Raw genomic sequence first — 21678 nt, 5'->3', positions numbered from 1 at the left:
CTTCTTTTTAAAAAGAAGTAAAAATACAAGGAGACCTGACTTACCGTCTTCGTTTTCGTCAAACACCGGTGTTTTATGGGAATGATTGACGCCCATATTCCTGCTCATCCGCATTCCCCGTCAGCTTGGACACGGTGTGAGCCGCAAGCATGGCCCATCCAGTAGATCCTTCCCCAACACTGCTCCGAGAGGAGGGTGCGACCGCGTCCTTGCTGCTGCCTTTAAACGCCAGGGTCCCGCGCATCGCTCCAGTCCATCCCTTCCCCACAGATGTGCCCAAGTGATAACTACTTGTACACGGTAGGTTTACATCATCTCGCTGCGAGTCAGGCATTGAAAGCTAGTCGTCTGCAACTGACCATTTCTAGATTACAGCCAGCGTGGTTTCATATCAAGAGATTTATCTATAATATATAGTGACTGGAGCCAGAGGTGCCTATTGTTACAAGTCCGCCTTGCCAGTCAAAAGGACAAGTTGCAACTCCTCAGCAGTAAGAGATGCTGACCCAACTGTACTCAGTTGCAGGGGAGGGGGAGGCGGTGAGAGACACAAACATTACAAATATCAGAGTCCGTTCTCCCAGATCTACTGACCACTAGTAAACATGTTGGGCATGGGGGGAATACAGAGCAATTTCCTATCCTAAAGGACGCAAAAAGACCCTTTTGAGATTTAGCTTGTGAACCCCGGTTTGTATGAACAATAACATTCAGTGCACAATATTAAAGGGTGGATATGTTAAATTCTTCCTTTCCTGGCAATATCCCGAACCACCTGCAGTGGGGGCCCTCACACTATGTTATTAACTATTAAAATATCCCTTGCTGGATTAGAATGAGGCGCCGAGGAGATTGGTTTCAATTGGGAGCATTTTGTCAATTCTACCCCTCCTTGCGCGGTGATAACAAATCAGTCCAGCCTCTCCCTGGGGAATAGCTTCAATGCAATTACTCTTCAATTGGAAACCAGTGTACCAGTGGGGGTTACATTATAACCGTATAACTAGGAGATATTCTCACACCTGCCGCATCAGCAGGTCGGTCTGCAGCGCGGATGGCGACTGAATAATGCACAGCCCTTTTCCAAAGAAACGGGTTTACCTCCCAGCAATCGGTCCCGCCCGCCTTAAGACAAGGGACCTTTAAATGATCCGCCAAATCTTCCGTCCTGCGGCGGGTGGGACCGGAAAATTGACATTTAGAACTCTAAACTCATCTGTCTAACCCATGGTGGTCGGATCCGTTGGGTTGCTCGGGCGTTTTTTTTCATTTGTGGGAGGATTGCTGGCTAGGTCAGTATTTATTGCCCATCCCTAGTTGCCCTTGAGAAGGTGGTGGTGAGCTGCCTTCTTGAATCGCTGCAGTCCATGATCTGTGGGTTGACCCACAATGCCATTAGGGAGGAAATTCCAGGATTTTGACCCAGTGACTGCGAAGGAACAGCGATATATTTCCAAGTCAGGATGGTGAGTGGCTTGGAGGGGAATTTGCAGGTGGTGGTGTTCCCGTGTATCTACTGCCCTTGTCCTTCTAGATGGAAATGGTCATGGGTTTGGAAGGTGCTGTCTAAGGATCTTTGGTGAATTGCTGCAGTGCATCTTGTAGATGGTACACACACTGCTGCTACTGAACGTCAGTGGTGGAGGGAGTGAATGTTTGTGGATGTGGTGCCAATCAAGCGGGCTGCTTTGTCCTGGATGGTGTCAAGCTTCTTGAGTGTTGTTGGGAGCCGCACCATCCAGGCAAGTGGGGAGTATTCCATCACTCTCCTGACTTGTGCCTTGTGGATAGGCTTTGGGGAGTCAAGAGGTGAGGTTTTGTTGGTTAAACGTTGAGGGTGGCTCCAATCTTTCGAATATTGGTCTCCGGTAAGGACAATATTTTAGGAGGCTGGTGGGTGGGTATTGCAAGGAATTTCCAGCCACGCAAGACTTACCTCCTGAACCAGAGAAAAGGAGTTTTGTCTTCTGCTTCTTCTGAGATCAAGTTTTCTCCCCTCCTGATCCTCATTCCAATTCGCATTTTACCCATTGCTTCATAAATGAAACATTGTTTTTTGTTGTGTTTCTGCTGCTGTTGTGTAATTCCATGATGTAGGTCAGACAGATAGTGAATGCTGTTAAATGTTAGTGTAATAAAGTGTAGTTCAGGGTCCTTTCATTCATATCAGTGGAGTGTGCAGATATGGAGAATGGCGGGCGGAACTCCATTGGGGAACTGCTTGAAGCTTGGACATCAAGAATATTGGAGGTCCTTTGACCATTGCCAACCCCACTCCCCGGTATACCCCCCTCCCCCCACCCCCCCTGCATAAATGGGTGGAAACCATTTCTTCAGGAATGCTGGTGATGTCTTACAACTTTGTGCAGGAGGTCAAAACTAACCCATTCAGTATTCGGGGCAAAGAAGCCGCTCCATGTTTCTCTTCTCCTGGAGTCCCTACACTGCAGAAGAAGGCTGTTCGGCCCATCATGCCTGCACCGGTAACAATCTCACACGGGCCATTTTCCCCATAACCCCACACATTTGCACTGCTAATCCCCCTGACGCCAAGGAGCAATTTAGCATGGCCAATCCACCTGAAACTCTCATCTTTGGACAGTGGGAGGAAACCGGAGCACCCGGAGGAAACCCACGCAGACACAGGGAGAACATGCAAACTCCACACAGGCAGTCACCCAAGGCAGAAGTGAACCCGGTCTCTGATGCTCTGAGGCTGCAGTGCTAACCTCTGGATCAGCCTGTTCAAACTGTGTACAGATTTGTACACCAACATTCTCATTTCTTTATATTTTGACATGGGGGCCATTGTATTTCCATTGATTGTTGCAATGAGTAAAGAGCCGCTTGGCCTCCATTCCTGCTTGCTTGCTACCGAACAGTTGATGTGCTGTAGGTGTGAATGGTTACAGTGGTTCTTGGGTCCTGGTCTAACCCAAGAGCCCAAAATGGCAAAGAGTCATTAATAGATTGAGTGGACAAAAATAACAACGGATGGAACTTGACATAGCTAAGTGCAAGGTTATTCATTTTGCACCAATAAAGAAGATGAATCCAAGTATCTATTAAATGGTGAAAAGCCAGGAGCAGTGGCGATCCAAATAGAAAAAGCTAGAAAAACTCAGCTGTTCCTGCAGCATCTGTGGAGAAGAAAACAAAAGTTAACATTTCCAGTCCAACATGACTCTTCATCAGAGAATGGCATTTTTGGTTTTTTATTTCAGATTTTCCGCATCTGCAGTATTTTGCTTTTACTCCAGTGAGAGCTCCAAATAGGTTAGACTCATAAAATCATAGAATCCTACAGTGCAGAAGAGGCCATTCAGCTTATCAAGTCTGCACTGACGGCAATCCCACCCAGGCCCTATCCTCGTAACCTTGCATATTTACCTTGCTAGTCCCCCTGACACTAAGGGGCAATTTAGCATGGCCAATCCACCTAACCCACACGTCTTTGGACTGTGGGAGGAAACCAGAGCATCCGGAGGAAACCCATGCAGACACGGAGAGAACATGCAAACTCCACACAGACAGTAACCCAAGGCCAGGATTGAACCCAAGTCCCTGGAGCTGTGAGGCAGCAGTGCTAACAGCTGGAACAATGATTAGTTGGAGAAATTGCAACAAATGTGTAGCAAAACTAAGTAAAATAAGTAGGAGGGAAACGTTTTCTGATAGCCAGGGTGGCCGGAACCAAGAAACAAAACCTTCAAATCAGAGCTAGTCCATTCAGGAAAGAGGTTAGGAAATACTACTTCAAGCATGATGGAATTGTGGAACCCTTCTGCACAAAAAGCTGCAGATCTGAGCTCAATTACTAGTTTAAAATCTGAATTGTGCTTTCTAAGGGCATCGGGAAATATGGGGGCAAATGGTGTGGATGGTTTTGGGACACAGATCAGCCAGAGGCTTATTGAATGACAGGACCAGCTCAATGGGCTGAATGACCCATTCCTTCCTGCTCCTACATTCCTAGGAGGCTGGGGGGAAGAAATTAACCAAAGGGTGATGTTGCGATTAGCACTGCTGCCTCACAGATCCAGGGACCCAGGTACGATTCCCGGCCTCAGGTGACTGTCTGTGTGGAGTTTGCACATTCTCCCCGTGTCTGTGCTGGTTTCCTCCAGGTGCTCCGGTTTCCTCTCTCAGGCCAAAGATGTGCGGGTTAGGTGGATTGGCCATGCTAAACTGCTCCTTAGTGTCCTAAGAGTGTAGGTTAGGGGGATTAGCCATTGCAAATACATGAGGTTATGAGGATAGGGCAGAGAGGAGGGCCTGGGTGGAATGCTCTTTCACAGAGTCGGTGCAGACTCAATGGGCTGGGTGGCCTATTTCTGCACTGTTGGGATTCTATGGTCCATAAATCAAAAAAATATTGGCTGCAAACCTGGGCTTTGGTGCTAGCTGTAGGGAATAGGGAATTCTATTGGGAGCCAGTCTGCATAAACACAGTGCAGAACAGAAGCAATTTCACAGCCTGAGATCACTCACCGACATTTGCCCTGCAGCACTACCACAGCTAAAACATGGAGTTCAGCCCCAGCATGATATCAAACTGGGTTTAATGTGTGCCCACTGGATCTGGGTCATTTGGGAATGGTGGCACAGTGGTTAGCATTGCTGCCTCACAGCGCCAGGGACCCAGGTTCAATTCCGGCCTCGGGTCACTGTCTGTGTGGAGTTTGCACATTCTCCCTGTGTCTGCGTGGGTTTCCTCCGGCTGCTCTGGTTTCCTCCCACAGTCCAAAGATGTGCGAGTTAGGTTGATTGACCATGCATAATTGACCTTGTGTCAGGAGGATTAGCAGAGCAAATGTGTGGGGTTACAGGAACAGGGCCTGGGTGGGATTGTGGTCAGTGCAGACTCGATGGGCTGAATGGCCTCCTTTAGTACTGTCGGGATTTTATGATTCTAAAACCTGCTTGAAGTTTATTTTGAATGTTCAGAAATCTTGGAAGCTCCCACCTGCCCATTTTGATACACATTTATAACTGCAGCTGGAAAGGGGGGCGGGGGTGGGGGGAGGAGGGTTCAGCAAACCTCCATCCTCCCGCATCGGAACTGGCCTCCCAGCCAGAGATTGAAACTACACTCCAGTAACTGCAGTGGATCGAAGTATCTGCATGGACCATTATATTGGGTAGACTTTGGGTGAGTGTGTTGGGGGGGGGGGGGGAGGGGGAGAAGAAAGGTTAGTAACTAGACAAATGCAAATTACTGCAGGTGCTGGAATCTGAAACAAAAACAGAAAATGCTGCAAAATCTCAGCAAATTTGACAGCATCTGTGGAGAGAGAATAGAGCCAAGATTAAGTTGATCTTTACATCCTAGTTATGTCTGCAACACTACATTCTGCACTCTCTGGTTTCCTTCTCTATGAATGGTATGCTTTGTTTGTATAGTGCACAAGAAACAATACTTTTCATTGTATATTAATACATGTGACAATAATAAATCAAATCAAATCAACGTTTCGTGTGTGGGTGACTGTTCCGTCAGTGTCAGTGAGAGATTGATTTACAAAATCAAATGCAAACCTCCTTTTACCTCTCTGCGTTGTAAGTGTGTGTGTTCCACTTTTTCTGAATATGCGAACTGTTCTGCTATTTTCATCAATTTATTCTTTAAATTAGAGAAAGTTTATTTCATTAAAATACGATTTGATCTCGGTGGGGTTTTATTTTTAAAGGAACTAAATGAGTACCTTATAATCCTAGTAAATGGAGTCAATAGAAGGTATATATGCCGTGTAAATAGACAGATTGCTCTTATCCATCTGCTGTTTTTCTATAGGATCTCACCTTGTCTCCCCCCACTTCTTCTGGACTTTGATTCCTTGTTGATTTCTTTCCCCCGCGGCTTATTAAACCATAATTAGACTTGATCAGAACTAACAGTGGGCGCCTCTACTATATGCTACAATCTAGAATGACAGGGACGTATTGTGGGGACAGTGTTGCTCTGTGTAGTCAGTGCTAGCTGCCGCTTTGCTGTGGGCACATTGTCATTTAGACACAGGGCAAAAGCCAGTCTCCCTCGCCCTCGCGCGGATTCATTCAGCATTACAACACCCGCAGGCAGCAGGAGCACCGAGCACACTCTCCCGGGAGTCAATCAAACACAAGGATGTTTTTAAACACCCAGGTACCTGCCAGAGAGAATTGTTTACTCCCACTCCCACGAAGGAAATTCACATCGGGTACATTCCGCATTCGCACCAAAATACATATAAATGAATGATGACAAAAATAAACTTACCTTATTGCAAAGGTTTAATTAAAATGTCTTAAAACCTATTCCAATGCATTAAAGTAATCAGCCACTGGACTCGCGCAGATTCTCTCTCGCCATAGTTTTATTTCTGCATTTGCAGCATTTTCTGTTTTTATTTCGGATTTTGTGAAGTGTTACTTTGCAATCTGATTAAATTTGCTCGATCACATTTCTCTTAACTGGATTTTCAACCTCACTGTCAAGCATTACAACATAAAATCATGCATGTAATAGACTGGTCTTTCTGCAGGAAAATAAATAATCACACTTTTTTTTATTGCATGGGATGTGGGCATCGCTGGCATTTGCCCATCCCTCATTGCCCTGGAGAAGGTGGTGGTGAACTATCTCCTTGAACCGCTGCAGTCCATGTGGTGTAGGGCGGCATGGTGGCACAGTTGTTAGCACTGCTGCCTCACAGCGCCAGGGACCCAGATCAATTCCAGTCTCGGGTCACTGTCTGTGTGGAGTTTGCACATTCTCCCCGTATTGGGTTTCCTCCGGGTGCTCCGGTTTCCTCCCACAGTCCAAGGATGTGAGGGTTAGATTGATTGGCCATGCTAAATTGACCCTGGTGTCAGGGGATTCACCCTGACACTGGGGGACCTGGGGGAGCCTGGGGGAGCACTTCAGCAGTCACGGGCATTCAGCCTTGGATCTTCAGGTAAGCGTTCTCCAAGGCGGCCTTCACGACACACGACAGCGCAGAGTCGCTGAGCAGAAACTGATAGCCAAGTTCCGCACACATGAGGACGGCCGAAACCGGGATGTTGGATTTATGTCACATTATCAGTAACCCCCACAGCTAGCCTCCTGGGCTTGTAGAATCTCACTAGCTGTTCTGTCTGGAGACAATACACATCTCTTTAACCTGTGTTTAATGTTCCCTCCACCCACATTGTCTGTACCTTTAAGACCTGGCTGGCTGTAGGATTCGCATTCTAATCAGTATTCTGCAACTTGATTTTGTCTGTTTGCACTGTTTGAGAGCACATTTCCACTCCATCTGACGAAGGAGCAGTGCTCCGAAAGCTTATGGTATTTGCTACCAAATAAACCTGTTGGACTTTAACCTGGTGTTGTGAGACTTCTTACCATGTTCACCCCAGTCCAACGCCGGCATCTCCACGTCAGGGGATTAACAGGGTAAGTGTGTGGGGTTATGGGAATCGGGCCTGGGTGGGATTGTGGTCAGTACAGACTCAATGGGCCGAATGGCCTCCTTCTGCACTGTAGGTATTTTATGAAAAAGTAGGTACACACACAGTGCTGATAGGGAGAGAATCCAGTTACCAATGACAGTGAAGGAACGGTGACATAGTTCTAAGTCTGCATGGTGAGTGGCTTGAAGGGGAACTTGCAGGTAGTGGTGTTCTCATGCATCTACTGCCTTTGTCCTGTTAGGTAGTAGAGATCATGCGTTTGGAAGGAGCCTTGGTGAGTTGCTGCAGTGCAACCTGTAGATGGTATACACAGTGCTGTCGCTGTGCATCAGTGGTGGATGGATTAGCAATCTAGTGGGCTGCTTTTTCCTGAATGGTGTCAAGTTTCTTGACTGTTATTGGAATTGCACTCATCCTGGAAAAGTGGAGAGTATTCCATCTCACTCCAGACTTGTGCCTTCAAGATGGTGGGCAAGCTTTGGGGAGTCAGGGGGTGAGTTACTCTCCTCAGAATTCCGAGCCTCTGACTTGTTCTTGTAGCCACAGTATTTATATGGCTGGCCCAGTTCAGTTTCTAGTCAATGGTAATGCCCAGGATGTTGATTGCTGGGGATTCAGCGATGGTAATGCTATTGAATGTCATGGGGAGATGGTTGGATTCTCTGTTGTTGGAGATGGTCATTGCCTGGCAATTGTGTTATTGTTGTTACTTATCAGCTGAAGCCTGAATATTGTCCAGGTCTTGCTGCATTTGGACATGGCTTATTTTAGTATCTGAGGAGTCGCAAATGGTGCAGAACATTGTGCAAGCGTCAGCGAACATCCCCACTTCTGACCTTATGATGGAGGGAAGGTACTGATGAAGCAGCTGAAGATGGTTGGCCCTAGGACACTCCCCTGAGGGACTCCTGCACTGTGAAGCATGGGAGCTGAGCTGATTGACCTCCTCCCATCACAACCATTTTCCTTTGTGCCAAGTATGACTCCAACCAGTGGAGAGTATTCCCCCGATTCCCATTGACTCCAATTTGCTAGAGCTCCTTGATGCCACAACTGGGTCAAATGCTGCCTTATCAGAGCAGTCACTCTCACCACTTGAGTTCAGCTCTTTTGCCCACATTTGGATTAAAGCTGTAATGAGGTCAGACACCAAGGGGCCCTGGTGGAACCCAAACTGAGCATCAGAACTTGAGGACATCCCAAACTGCTTTTTGAAGCATAGTCGCTGTTGTAATGTAGGAAATGCAGCAGCCAATTTTCTCATAGCAAGCTCCCATAAGCAGCAGTGTGATAATGACCAGATAATCTGCTTTTTGTAATGTTGATTGAGGGATAAATATTGACGAGGACACTGGGGTTAATTCTCCTTATCTTCTTTAAGATAGTGCCCTGCAATCTGTTAAATCCACCTGAGAGTGTTGACAAGTCTCAGTTTAATGTCTCATATGAAAATACAACATCTCCAAGAGCACAGCACTCCTCAGTCATTTCCATATCAGCTTACATATTGCGTACAAGTCGTGGACTGGGAATTGAACCCACAGTCTTCTGGGCTCAGATATGTTAGGGACCAGATCAGAAACTTCAAAGTATATATTATGAAGATAGCCCAGACCCCAACTTTTTTTATTTTGGCATTAGTGCGAGCACAAGATTTTCTCTCCAGATGTGATTCTATTGACCCTCTAGGCAGCTTTTATTAAACCAAACTTTATTTAATAACATAGTTAACTATAACAAAAAAAATTGGTATAACTTTACCAATTGAAATACTTGAACATGACGAAGTATAATTCTTAACAGCCAACTATCTCTATAGTTCCAATTTAAGCAACATCCCCACAGACATAAATTCATCTTATGAATCAGTTAGCACAATAACATATATGTGCATGTGGATGCTAGATTTCAAGTCTTTTAACACTGCTGGACAGAGATACAGAAAGACATCTGACTCCTGACTCCCATACAGCAGTCTCCATAGCAAGATCAATCTTCAAACAGGAAAACTTCAGAGAAAGAGACTTATTTCCTGGCAGATCCCAGTCTCAAAATCCAGAGACAGAGAGAGTTAGTTCTCTCAAGCAATTCCCAGCCTCATCTGCTTTTTCTTCTGCAAATGCCTAGTTTCACCCAGTCACATGGTTTTTCTGTCACTCAACCTAATCAAGCCCCACTCTGAAAAAACCCAGGGAGAAACACTAAAATAACAGAACTGCATTAGTCCAGGTTAAGAACAAAGAAAATTACAGCACACGATTAGGCCCTTTGGCCCTCCAAGCCCGCACCGACCATGCTGCCCGACTTAACTAAAACCCCCTACCCTTCTGGGGACCATATCTCTCTATTCCCATCCTATTCATGTACTTGTCAAGATGCCCCTTAAAAGTCACTACCGTATCCACTCCCACTACATCCCCCGGCAATGAGTTCCAGGCACCCACTACTCTCTGTGTAAAAAATCTGCCTCGTACATCTCCTTTAAACCTTGCCCCTCGCACCTTAAACCTATGCCCCCTAGTAATTGACTGTTCCACCCTGGGGAAAAGCTTCTGACTATCCACTCTGTCCATGCCTCTCATAATCTTGTAGACTTCTATCAGGTCGCCCCTCAACCTCCGTCGCTCCAGTGAGAACAAACCAAGTTTCTCCAACCTCTCCTCAGAGTTAATGCCCTCCATACCAGGCAACATCCTGGTAAATCTTTTCTGTACCCTCTCCAAAGCCTCCACATCCTTCTGGTAGTGTGGCGACCAGAATTGAACACTATATTCCAAGTGCGGCCTAATTAAGGTTCTATAAAGCTACAACATGACTTGCCAATTTTTAAACTCAATACCCTGGCCGATGAAGGCAAGCATGCCGTATGCCTTCTTGACTACCTTCTCCACCTGCATTGCCACTTTGCTAAGCAAACACTTTAGCAATTAGGATAAATTATGTTTCTACGGTATCAGCATGGGCTGCCGATTATAGACCAAGCAGCCCCAGGTGAATAGAATAGACTGATTTTTAAAAATCCTGCACAAGAAACATGACACAAATACGTTTCTTAAAGGCACAGTATCATCACAGAGGCAAGAGTATTATCCACTGGGCATGGCTGACAATGAACACAGTAACCTAGTACAGTAACACAAATTGAAAAGCTAAGTTCTTGAACTTAAGCTACCAGTACATGTTGTCACATCTACGTATGGGGCATCATAAGACCGTAAGACATAGAAGCAGAATTAGGCCACTCGGCCCATCGACTCTGCTCCGCCACTCAATCATGGCTGATATTTTTCTCATCCCCATTCTCCTGCCTTTTTCCATAACCCCTGGTCCCCTTAATCAAGAACCTCTCTATCTCTGTCTTAAAAGCACTCAATGACCTTATCCCCACAACCCTCTGCGGCAAAGAGTTCCACAGATTCACCGCTCTCTGGCTGAAGAAATTCTCCCTCATTTCTGTATTAAAGAATCGGCCCTTTAGCCTGAGGTTGTGCCCTCTGGTTCTAGTTTTTCCTAGTGGAAACATCCTCTCCACATCCACTCTATCCAGGCCCCGCAGTATCCTGTAAGTTTCAATAAGATCCCCCCTCATCCTTCTAAACTCCAACGAGTACAGACCCAGAGTCCTCAACCGTTCCTCATACGACAAGCTCTTCATTCCAGGGACCATTCTTGTGAACCTCCTCCTCCGATTGAGTTTAGGAGTCCGGGGATAATGATGCAGCTATATAAGACCCTCGTCAGACCCCACTTGGAGTACTGTGCTCAATTCTGGTCGCCTCACTATAGGAAGGATGTGGAAAAGATTGAAAGGGTGCAGAGGAGATTTACAAGGATGTTGCCTGGATTGAGTGGCATGCCTTATGAGGATAGGCTGAGGGAGCTCGGTCTTTTCTCCTTGGAGAGACAAAGGATGAGAGGAGACCTAATAGAGGTGTATAAGATGTTGAGAGGCATAGATCGGGTGGACTCTCAGAGGCTTTTTCCCAGGGTGGAAATGTCTGCTACGAGAGGACACAGGTTTAAGGTGCTGGGGGGTAGGTACAGGGGAGATGTTAGGGGTAAGTTTTTCACACAGAGGGTGGTGGGCGAGTGGAATCTGCTGCCGTCAGTGGTGGTGGAGGCGAACTCAATAGGGTCTTTTAAGAGACTCCTGGATGAGTACCTGGAGCTTAATAGGATGGAGGATTATAGGTAGGTCTAGAAGGTAGGGATGTGTTTGGCACAACTTGTGGGCTGAAGGGCCTGTTTGTGCTGTAGTTTTTCTATGTTTCTATGTACCCTTTCCAAGGCCAGCACATCCTTCCTTGATAGCACATAACATAACATAACTCATCAAGTTATCTTCTTCCTGGGTTGATAGTACATGCAGGAAGAGAATTTAAAAAAAACATTTTTTAAAGGATTGAAATAAAAACAGAAAATTCTGAAAAAACTCAGCAGGTCTGGCAGCATCTGTGCAGAGTGAAATTGAATTAGCAGAACTTCGAGTTTCAAATTGGACTTGAAACACTTTCATTTCTCTCTCCACAGATGCTGCCAGACTTGCAGGGTTTTTCCATTATTTTCTGGGTTTTATCTCCAATTTTCAGCATCCGCAGTATTTTGCCTTTAACTTTTTATAGATTTCTGAATGTCCTGTGATGTTGTTGACATGAAAATACATCAAAGTATTATAAAGTTATCCATTGATTAGCACTTTCTTTGTCCATCAGATAGTTTTTTTTTACAACAAACTTTCATCTGTACTATCAGAGTTTACTTTTGTAGTTAGTGGACACGGATGGAATGTCCATTATTATAAATCATCCACTCGTACATTTTCATGGCACATCTCTGTCCTTTTATGTTGCTTCCAGGATCAAGGAGTCAAATGCAAATGAAAGCAACCAAAGCAATTGTAAGTTCAGGAAAAGAGTGCTACTATGAGTTCCATAGCAATGTTTGATTTGTTTTAGACATTGAGCCCTCGTATAAACTGAAAAAAAAGAGAATATTATTGATTTCTTTCATACACAGTATGTTCTGCTCAGCTCCTAACACAGAAAGATCAGTAAACCAATTACTGAATTTCAGCAGCTGGCCTCACCAAGGGTGAATTGCCCTTAAATTAAGCATCTTGCTCAAGTCGTCTTAATTCTGACATTCAACAATAAGTTATGAGTCCAGGTACAAGGTGTGTAATGATGGAACATGGAGAAACAGCTGTCTGAAAAACAGTGGGAAGCAATGTGGAAAACAATGCATTCTAGCTCCATGAGCTGAGTAGGCTCAACAGGAACACATTTCTTTAAAGAATCCCAAAAACTAAAAAGGCCGTGAATGTAGCCCAATCCATCACGCAAACCAGCCTCCCATCCATTGACTCTGTCTACACTTCCCGCTGCCTCGGCAAAGCAGCCAGCATAATCAAGGACCCCACGCACCCTGGACATTCTCTCTTCCACCTTCTTCCATCGGGAAAAAAATACAAAAGTCTGAGGTCACATACCAACCGACTCAAGAACAGCTTCTTCCCTACTGCCATCAGACTTTTGAATGGACCTATCTCACATTAAGTTGATCTTTCGCTACACCCTAGCTATGACTGTAACACTACATTCTGCACTCTTTCCTTTCCTTCTCAATGAACGGTATGCTTTGTCTGTATAGCATGCAAGAAACAACACTTTTCGCTGTATACTGATACATGTGACGACAATAAATCAAATCAAAAGCCAATGGAGCATGCGCATAAATATACTTGTGGCATTTTACTATGTTCCAGGTGCTACATAAATGCAAGTTGTTGTGAACAATGTGGGAGGACTTGTTATTGATTTATTCAAATGCTAATTAGATAGGTGTATTTCAGAAAGTCAATCTTTGGGGGATACAGTTTTTGATTAATTTTAGACATGACATTTGGATGTGTAGCAACGTTTGGGAGAAATGGGTGATTTTGGACTTGTGGGGCAGGAATTTACGGCCTCGCTCAAGCGAGACCGGAAATTCCCGCCCGAGGTCAACGGACATTTCCATTGTCTGCCCCTCGCCTGCTCCGATTCCATGGCAGGCGGGGTGGTAGAATTCTGGCGGTGGTTCCTGAAACTATTCCCTACTTTTTCAGCGCTTGGTGTGGCAATGTGCTGTTGGTTAAATGATCAGGATTGAGTGCAATGATTAGTCAATAACTTCATCACTGTCGTATTATATGACAAGCTGGATGATAAAGGATGGTTTAGATGAATTTTGGTCATTTTATTTGTCGAAGAATTCCGATGTTTATGGGACCTTGCTGTGTACAAAGTATCGTTTCACTATATGACGAAAATAACTACACTTCAAAAGTAGTTAATTGTCTGTGACGTGGTCTGGCATCTCCTGAGGATATAAAATATGCTATGCACCATATAAATGCAAGTTTATTCTTTTTCCTTCTGGGAGTTGAAACTTGTTATGAGCACTGTATGTCTGTCATTCCTTAATAAGTAAAGATCAGTGTTATGATTTGACAGAGGCCCTGGTACTTCATTGCTGAAAATTATATTTTCTGTTTCTTATTAACTGTAAACACAAAAAGATTCTTATTTTAAATAGCATGACATATATTTATAACTGCCAGGATGTGGCAATTTGAGGAATTTTGATGAATGGATGGAATGTTAATTTGCTAAACTTTGCTCCTTTTAGCAATGAAATTGTACTAAAAATGCACAGTGGATCTATTCTCCTGGCATAAAACGAACAGAACATAAATTGTACTTAATGAATAACTACAACTGGCTGGCTACGTCAGAAATATTTGAGCGAAACTTAAATGTTGTTCGAAATATGTATGTCCCTTGTGGTAAACCGCAAAGATAAAAGGCAACCAAGGTTTAGGTTAGAGCGCATTCGAACTCATGCAAAATAAAAGCATTTGAGCTAGCCAGAGAAAATATTGGAGGGAGCTCAGATAACTCGTATTGTTCGATGGTGGGGAGGAAGGGAAAGGGGTAACGTAATATGTTTGGGAGAAATGAACACGTGTCCAAAAGGTTTAAATAAATTGCAACAAATAAATTAAAATATAAATACAGTTCACACCAATTAAATTGCTTACATTTATTATGGTCAACTGTCTACATGAGGCAATTAATACCCGTCATTTGCCTTTTCCATAGATGTCAAAGCAAATTAAGTGCTTTGACTATTTTGGGCAGGACCAGCTGTTCAATTAGAAATTAACTCCTCAGTAAGAAGCAATTACCTTGGCTACTTAATTCTTTGGTGTTAGTGTCTGGTTACATGTGATGCACCAGTACTGCTATTAGCACCCTGGGGAGTGTGACAGAGAGGGGCCTGCACAGGACACAAGTCACCAGCAGCAAGGTAAAAGATGGGGAGGAAGCTATGTGCTGACCTTTCCTGATCCAGTAATCCATATAATCCCTGCAGTGCAGGAAGACTATTAATGCCATGCTAGTTACTCACAGAGAATCTCAGCTACAAAGACGCATGGATTGACTTCCCGATGCCTGTTACTTCTTTTCCCTTACTATACGTGTTCAGAAACCATGGATATAGCACATCTCCACTTTTGATAATAACCCACTAGAAATTGTTAGCACACTCTGCTGCCTTGGTTCCATAGAATCTGTCTCTTGGTGAAGAACTCAAAACACACGTTGGGAAAGCACAGAATCCCTACAATGCGGAAGGAGGCCATCTGGCCCATCGAGTCTGCACTGACTCTCCGAAAGAGCATCTTACGTAGGGTCATCCCTCTCCAACATCCCTGTAATCCTGCGTATTTATCTTGGCTAATCCACCTAACCTACACATCTTTGAACACTGAGGGAAAATTTAGCATGGCCAATCCACCTAATCTGTACATCTATGGACAGATTAGGTGTTCAAACTTTTTTATATTCTTTCATGGGATGTGGGCATCTCTGGCACGGCCAGCATTTGTTGCCATTGAACTGTGTGGCTTGCTAAGCCATTGCAGGAGGCAGTTAAAGGTCAACAACATTGTTGTGGATCTGGAGTCACATGTGGGTCAGACCAGGTAAGGAAGACAGATTTCCCTTTCCTAAAGGACATTAGTGAACCAGATGGGTTTTTACAACAATCAATGATAGCTGTTATGGTCACCATTACTGAAACTAGCTTCATTCCAGATTTATTGTGGAATTTGAACCCATGTCCTCCAAGCATTAGCCTGGGCATCTGGATTACTGATCCAGTGATAATACCACTACGACACCATCTCCCCCTACCTACTTACCAAGCAAATGTAAGTGAGTCCTGGCAGTTAAAATTGCCTAGATGTCTCCAATGTCTGCTCTTTGGTTGAGTTGCCCATTTTGGTGTCCTGTCCGAGTTAAAAATCAAGGCCATATTGATAGTTAATTTCCATTTAATTGTTTTTAGATTTAAACATTCTAAACATGAACAAAGATGTCCCAATCAGGTCAATCTGGTTGTCCTAACCAAATACAAGGGTTTAACTGCTAACTTAGCTTTGTTATTCCTGTACTGTCCCATTGGTCTGCCTGGTAGATGGAAAGTCTACCACTACTACAGAAAGCAAATAAACAGTGAGGACTAATGACCAGATGTTAATTCCCCTCGAATGCTTTCAATTGCCAAGTAATGCAATAACAACAACTTTTAGCATCACTGTTAAAACATACATACAGACATTAAGTTCTTAATCTGTCACAAAGCATAACAGTTTACAAACATTAAGTTATTTTAGCACTTATAGCCTTTAAATTACTCCACTGAATTTTATTAATAAATATTTCTAGTTATGCAAATATTTATAGAAGTTATACAAATACACTATTTATATATTTTAACAGATTATCCTCCTTTCTTGTTATTGGAATAAAGCATTCAAACTATGCAATAATAAAATGTTGCCCCTTGGAAAGAGAGAGACTTCAAAAAACAGCAGAAAATAGTTTAAACTTGATCTTCAAATTTCAAGCATATTTTTTTAAGTACAAAGCAACCACAGGCAGCTTGGGGCTCCTAACATAAATATTATTTTCCCAAATAAATAAAGCAGAATATTTCAAGTATGAGGTTAGCCTGTGGGGGATAAAACACAAGTACCATTATTGGATCGACAGCGCACACCACCAACTGAACAAGCCCTGCGTCTTTTGGAATAAGTGTAATCATTTCAAGGTTTTAATGCATGACAATCAACACATACATTAAACTTATAAACTGGAGCAGCACAGTGGTTAGCACTGCTGCCTCACAGTGTCAGGAATCCAGGTGCGATTCCAGCCTTGCGTGACTGTCTGTGCGGAGTGTTGCATATTCCCCCCCCCCCTTCCCCCCCTCCCGCCCATGTGGCACAGTGGTTAGCACTGCTGCCTCACAGTGCCAGGGTCCCGGGTTCAATTCCTGGCTTGGGTCACTATCTATGTGAAGTTTGCACATTCTCCCCGTGTCTGCGTGGATTTCCTCCCACAGTCCAAAGATGTGCAGGTTAGGTGCATTGGCCACACTAAATTCTCCCTCAGTGTACCCGAACAGGTGCCAAAGCGTTGGGACTGACTAGGGGATTTTCACAGTAACTTCATTGCAGTGTGAATGTAAGCCTACTTGTGATTAATAAACAAACTTTAACTTTAATATCTGCATGGATTTCCTCTAGATGCTCCGGTTTTATCCCACAGTCCAAAGATGAGAACAGTAAGAAGTCTCACAACACCAGGTTAAAGTCCAACAGGTTTATTTGAAATTACGAGCTTTGGAGTGCTGCTCCTTCATCAGGTGAGCCACCTCACTGAGTCACTCACCTGGTGAAGGGGCAGCACTCTGAAAGCTTGTGATTCCAAATAAACCTGTTGAACTTTAACCTGGTGTTGTGAGACTTCTTACTGTGCCCACCCCAGTCCAACGCCAGCATCTCCACATTACAGACGAGCAGGTTAGGTGGATTGGCCATGCTAAATTGTCCCTTGTGGCTCAAAGTGTGTGGGTTAGGGGGATTAGTGGGGTAAATATGTGAGGTTACAGGGTTAGAGTCTGGGTAGGATCGTCTGTCGCAGGGACACTAGCCAATTTCCAACAAATAAAACTGGGAGAGGATCAGCTTCCTGGCCTTTAGCTTCCTGTTCATGTGGAACACTTGAGTTTGCAGAACTCCAAAGCGGAAGTGGTCACAAAGGGAACAATCTCTTGTCCTGACTAGCCTTTGCTGTCCTGTTGAGTGAACTTACCCCATTTACTGAGGTTGGGGGGTGGCACAGTGGTTAGCACTGCTCCTTCACCGTTCCAGGGACCTGGGTTTGATTCCCGGCTTGGGTCACTGTCTGTGTGGAGTTTGCACATTCTGCCCTTGTCTGCTTGGGTTTCCTCTGGGTGCTCCGGTTTCCTCCCACAGTCCAAAGGTATGCGGTATAGGTTGATTGGCCATACTAAATTGCCCCTTAGTGTCCTGGGATGTGAAGGTTAGAGGGATTAGCAGGGAAATGTGGGGAAAGGGCCTGGGGTAGGATTGTTGTCAGTGAAGACTTGATGGGTTGAATGGCCTCCTTCTGCACTGTCGGGATTCTATGAAGCACATAAAGACGTCCAGTCCCAGTTCTACTATCATGATATCAGGGGTGAGGGATTAATGTGGGATTTCGAAGGCACTCCCTGAATGAACGATGTAAACAAATTCAACAGTAACTTTGGATAGACAATTGAAGCAGAAAGAACTGCAAGAATATGGGGAAGTGGTGAAGTGGATTGATCCTTGAAAGAGCCAACACACATCCAATGGGCCGAATGGCTTACTCCTGTCCTGTGATTCTTCTCATACTTTATTTTCAATGCCGCAAGGAGTATTGTGACATAAAAGTTAAAAAAACCTCGAGAAATCTGGATTCTATTTGGTTTATATTTGACATGTAAAGCAGCCCAGGTGGTTGCGTTAAAAGTTAGAATTGGAATCAGCGCTGACAGTGCGCTTTCTTCAGTGTTGGGTGCACATGGAGCTAGCCCTGTGTGAGACACACACCCGCACACACACACACACAGGACAGGACTGAGTACCAGCAAAGACTGGGGTTGCTGCTCTTGGCTATTCCACCAGCAGGAATATGCCAAGCCCCAAATCGGAAACAGAGTTCCCCCTTAAATCACAAACATTGCTGTTCCTAACATCATGCAAGTAGCGGCTCCGCGCTGGGGTTTCTTTGGGAATGTATCCCAGGGTCTCTATTAATTCAATCTGATTCGCATCAGTGGAGGTTTGAGCATCAGCCAGGCTGATGTCAGCAATTCGGTAAAGAGGGGGTGGGGGCTGACTGAGCGTGGGGGCTGGCTGGCTGGTTTGGGGAGTAGTAGGGCTGGCTGAGTGGGGGGGGGGGGGGGCGGAAGGGGAGTTTGGCTGGCTCGCTGGGGGTGGGAGGAGGTTATGGGCCAGGGCTGGAGGCTGGCTGGGGCTGGAGGCTGGGAGGGGAGGTTGTTAGCTGGGGGTGGAGGGTTGGCTAGTTGGGGGTTGGCTGGCTGGCTGGGGCTTGGCTGGAGCTGGAGGCTGGCTAAGGACAGCTAGTTGGGGGTGGGGGGGGGGGGGACAATAATTATGCTTCATAATTTGGAACATGTTTCGTTCTGTGCGCATTTTCAGTTCCTGCAACTATAAGAAGCGAGGCGCCAGCGGGAGGAACTTCGCTTTCACTCAAGGCTGTGGAGACGGCAAGTGATGGATTTGTTCGGGAAAATCCTCCTCTTTTCTACCCTCCTGGTGATTAGCGACTCTGCCCCACCAACCTGCTACTCCGCTGTGTTGAGATTGGGCAAGGGGATCACCGACTCTCTGGGCAGACTGGAGACTTTCTCCATCACGGTAAATCCTAGCCTCAGTCTGCTTTGATCGATTCCTCATTCTGAGCTTGTATGTGGCGGTTAAATGAATTCTGTTCCTTCCACAGAGGCGTTGTCTGGAGAACTTGCCAAAGCTCTACATTAATGTGCACGTAAGTACTTGAAGGAGGGAATAATCTGGGTGCGATTGTTGTTGGGGGTCTGCACTAATTTACCCTGGACTGTGTATACTGACTTTCCAGAACTCCTGTGTTATGATCAAACTCCGGGACCACCTTTACGCCTTGGAGAACCTCATCACCCCGGAGTGCAGGGAGCTGAAAAGAATTGCCTTCCTGAAAGTGCGCATCAGGCGCTTGTACAACATGATTAACCGGCTCTGCTACCGGGTAAAGTACAATTGACCTTTTCCTTAACCAGGCTGGGACTATAGACAGATAGGGTGGCACGGTGGTTAGCACTGCTGCCTCACAGCGCCGGGGACCCTCGGGTTCAATTTCCGTCTTGGGTCACTGTCTGTGCGGAATCTGCACGTTCTCCCCGTGTCTGCATGGGTTTCCCCTGGGTGCTCCGGTTTCCTCCCACAGTCTGAAAATGCGGGTTAGGTGGATTGGCCATGCTAAATTGTCAGTTAGTGTCAGGGGGACTAGCTAGGGTAAATAAATGGTGTTATGGGGATAGTGGCGAGGTGTGATTGTGATCGATGCAAACTCCGGTTTCCTCCCACACTCTGAAAGATGTGCCGGTTAGGTACTTTGACCCAAACAGGCGCCGGAGTGTGGCGACTAGGGGAATTTCTCAGTAACTTCATTGCACAAGCCTTACTTGTGGCACTAATAAATAAACTTTACTTTATGTTTTACACTTGCTGATGTGGGGAGTTCTACACCAACGAGTCTCTACTCCCCGGGTACACAGATCCTCATTAGTGGGGCTGGGAAGGGAGGGTTGCTGACTAAGGGTGGAGGCTAGCTCCGGAACCCACATTCACTTCAATATCCCCATCCCAGTCTCACTTACTGCCTTTGTCACTCCCGCAGGATCTCGTGTTCTTCATTGACGACTGCGCAGCACTGGAACTTCCGCCTCCTTCACCTGACCCTCAGGACGAGCTACTCAAATGAAAACTCCCAGTGGATTTAAATTGAGCCACAATCGTTAATAAAAAAACCCCATCCAAGCGGGAATCGAAACCAACCCTATTATTTTAACCAAAAGGCATGCTTTATGTGTGGTAGGGATGGCAATGTCTTTGCCGAATAATGGTTTAATGTCTTGTATGCAATGGTTACATTAGTTAAAAGTGCGTTACTGCATTGGCTGAGAAGGAGTGAGGAGCTGGTCTTTGCTAAATTTGACTTCCTGATTGGTGCTGTAGTATACAAAAATAAACAAGATAACATAATGACAGTGTTTCTCTTTGTATTGTATTCCTGTCTCGGCTATAAAGTGAGACTAAGGAACCGGTGTACCATATTATACCAACATTATTATCGAATTTTACCTATCTGCCTCTCTGAGCCCATTTTCTTCTAGCACATGCATCTCACTCTCTCCCCCAATTTTTCGACTACACCTGTATCTTGTACAGTATCGATTACACTTGTATACTGTACAGTATTGATTACAATTGTATACTGTACAGTATTGATTACACGTTTAGACTGTACAGTATTGATTACAATTATATACTGTAGGATCGATTACACTTGTATACTATACAGTATTGATTACAATTGTATACTGTACAGTATTGATGACAATTGTATACTGTACAGTATTGATGACAATTGTATACTGTACAGTATCGATTACAATTGTATACTATACAGTATCGATTACAATTGTATACCGTACATTATCTACTACACCTGTATCTTGTACATTATCGATTACACTTGTGTACTATGCATTTTCTATTATACCTGCATCTTGTACAGTATCAATTACACTTGTATACTGTACAGTATTGATTACACTTGTATACTATACAATATTGATTACAATTGTATACTGTGCATTATCGATTACACTTCTATACTGTACAGTATCAATTACACTTGTATACTTACAGTATCTATTACCATACACTGTACAGTATCAATTACACTTGTATACTTACAGTATCTATTACCATATACTGTACAGTATCAATTACACTTGTATACTGTAAAGTATCTGTTAGTTATATACTGTACAGTATCAATTACACTTGTACTGTACATTACTACACCTGTATCTTGTACATTATTGATTACACTTGTATACTATACATTATCTATTACACTTGTGTACTGTACAGTATCAATTACACTTATATACTGTACAGTATAGATTACACTTGTATACTGTACAGTATAGATTACACTTCTATACTATATAGTGTTGATTACAATTGTATACTGTACATTTTCTACTACACCTGTATCTTGTACGTTATTG

At 44.5% G+C, this 21678-nt stretch overlaps 1 protein-coding gene across 2 annotated transcripts; it reads left to right on the top strand.

The window, feature by feature from the left end:
• Positions 1-203: 203 nt before the first annotated feature.
• LOC144506526 (cytokine-like protein 1) lies at positions 204-20627 on the top strand. Of its 2 annotated transcripts, XM_078233999.1 has the most exons (6): positions 204-300; positions 12294-12334; positions 19040-19258; positions 19344-19388; positions 19479-19625; positions 20277-20627. In XM_078233999.1, the coding sequence occupies exons 3-6, from the start codon at positions 19115-19117 to the stop codon at positions 20358-20360; spliced, it is 420 nt and encodes a 139-aa protein (XP_078090125.1). In that variant the 5' UTR covers positions 204-300; positions 12294-12334; positions 19040-19114; the 3' UTR covers positions 20361-20627. The 2 variants fall into 2 exon arrangements, with proteins under 2 accessions (XP_078090125.1, XP_078089271.1); XM_078233145.1 differs by lacking the exons at positions 204-300; positions 12294-12334 and having other exon boundaries at positions 18810-19258.
• The last annotated feature ends 1051 nt before the right edge of the window (positions 20628-21678 follow it).

The sequence above is a fragment of the Mustelus asterias genome, chromosome 1 (genome assembly GCF_964213995.1).
Source record: "Mustelus asterias chromosome 1, sMusAst1.hap1.1, whole genome shotgun sequence".
Taxonomy (NCBI): domain Eukaryota; kingdom Metazoa; phylum Chordata; class Chondrichthyes; order Carcharhiniformes; family Triakidae; genus Mustelus; species Mustelus asterias.
Note: the sequence above shows the minus strand (reverse complement) of the source record. Positions and strands in the feature narration are given on the sequence as shown.

What these genes read in the sequence shown, in the direction of transcription:
- LOC144506526 (XM_078233999.1), top strand. Translation starts at nt 19,115, where the DNA reads ATGGATTTGTTCGGGAAAATCCTCCTCTTTTCTACCCTCCTGGTGATT. An exon ending in AGCTCTACATTAATGTGCAC is followed by an intron (nt 19,389 to 19,478) that starts GTAAGTACTTGA and finishes CTGACTTTCCAG; the next exon opens with AACTCCTGTGTTATGATCAA. An exon ending in TTAACCGGCTCTGCTACCGG is followed by an intron (nt 19,626 to 20,276) that starts GTAAAGTACAAT and finishes TCACTCCCGCAG; the next exon opens with GATCTCGTGTTCTTCATTGA.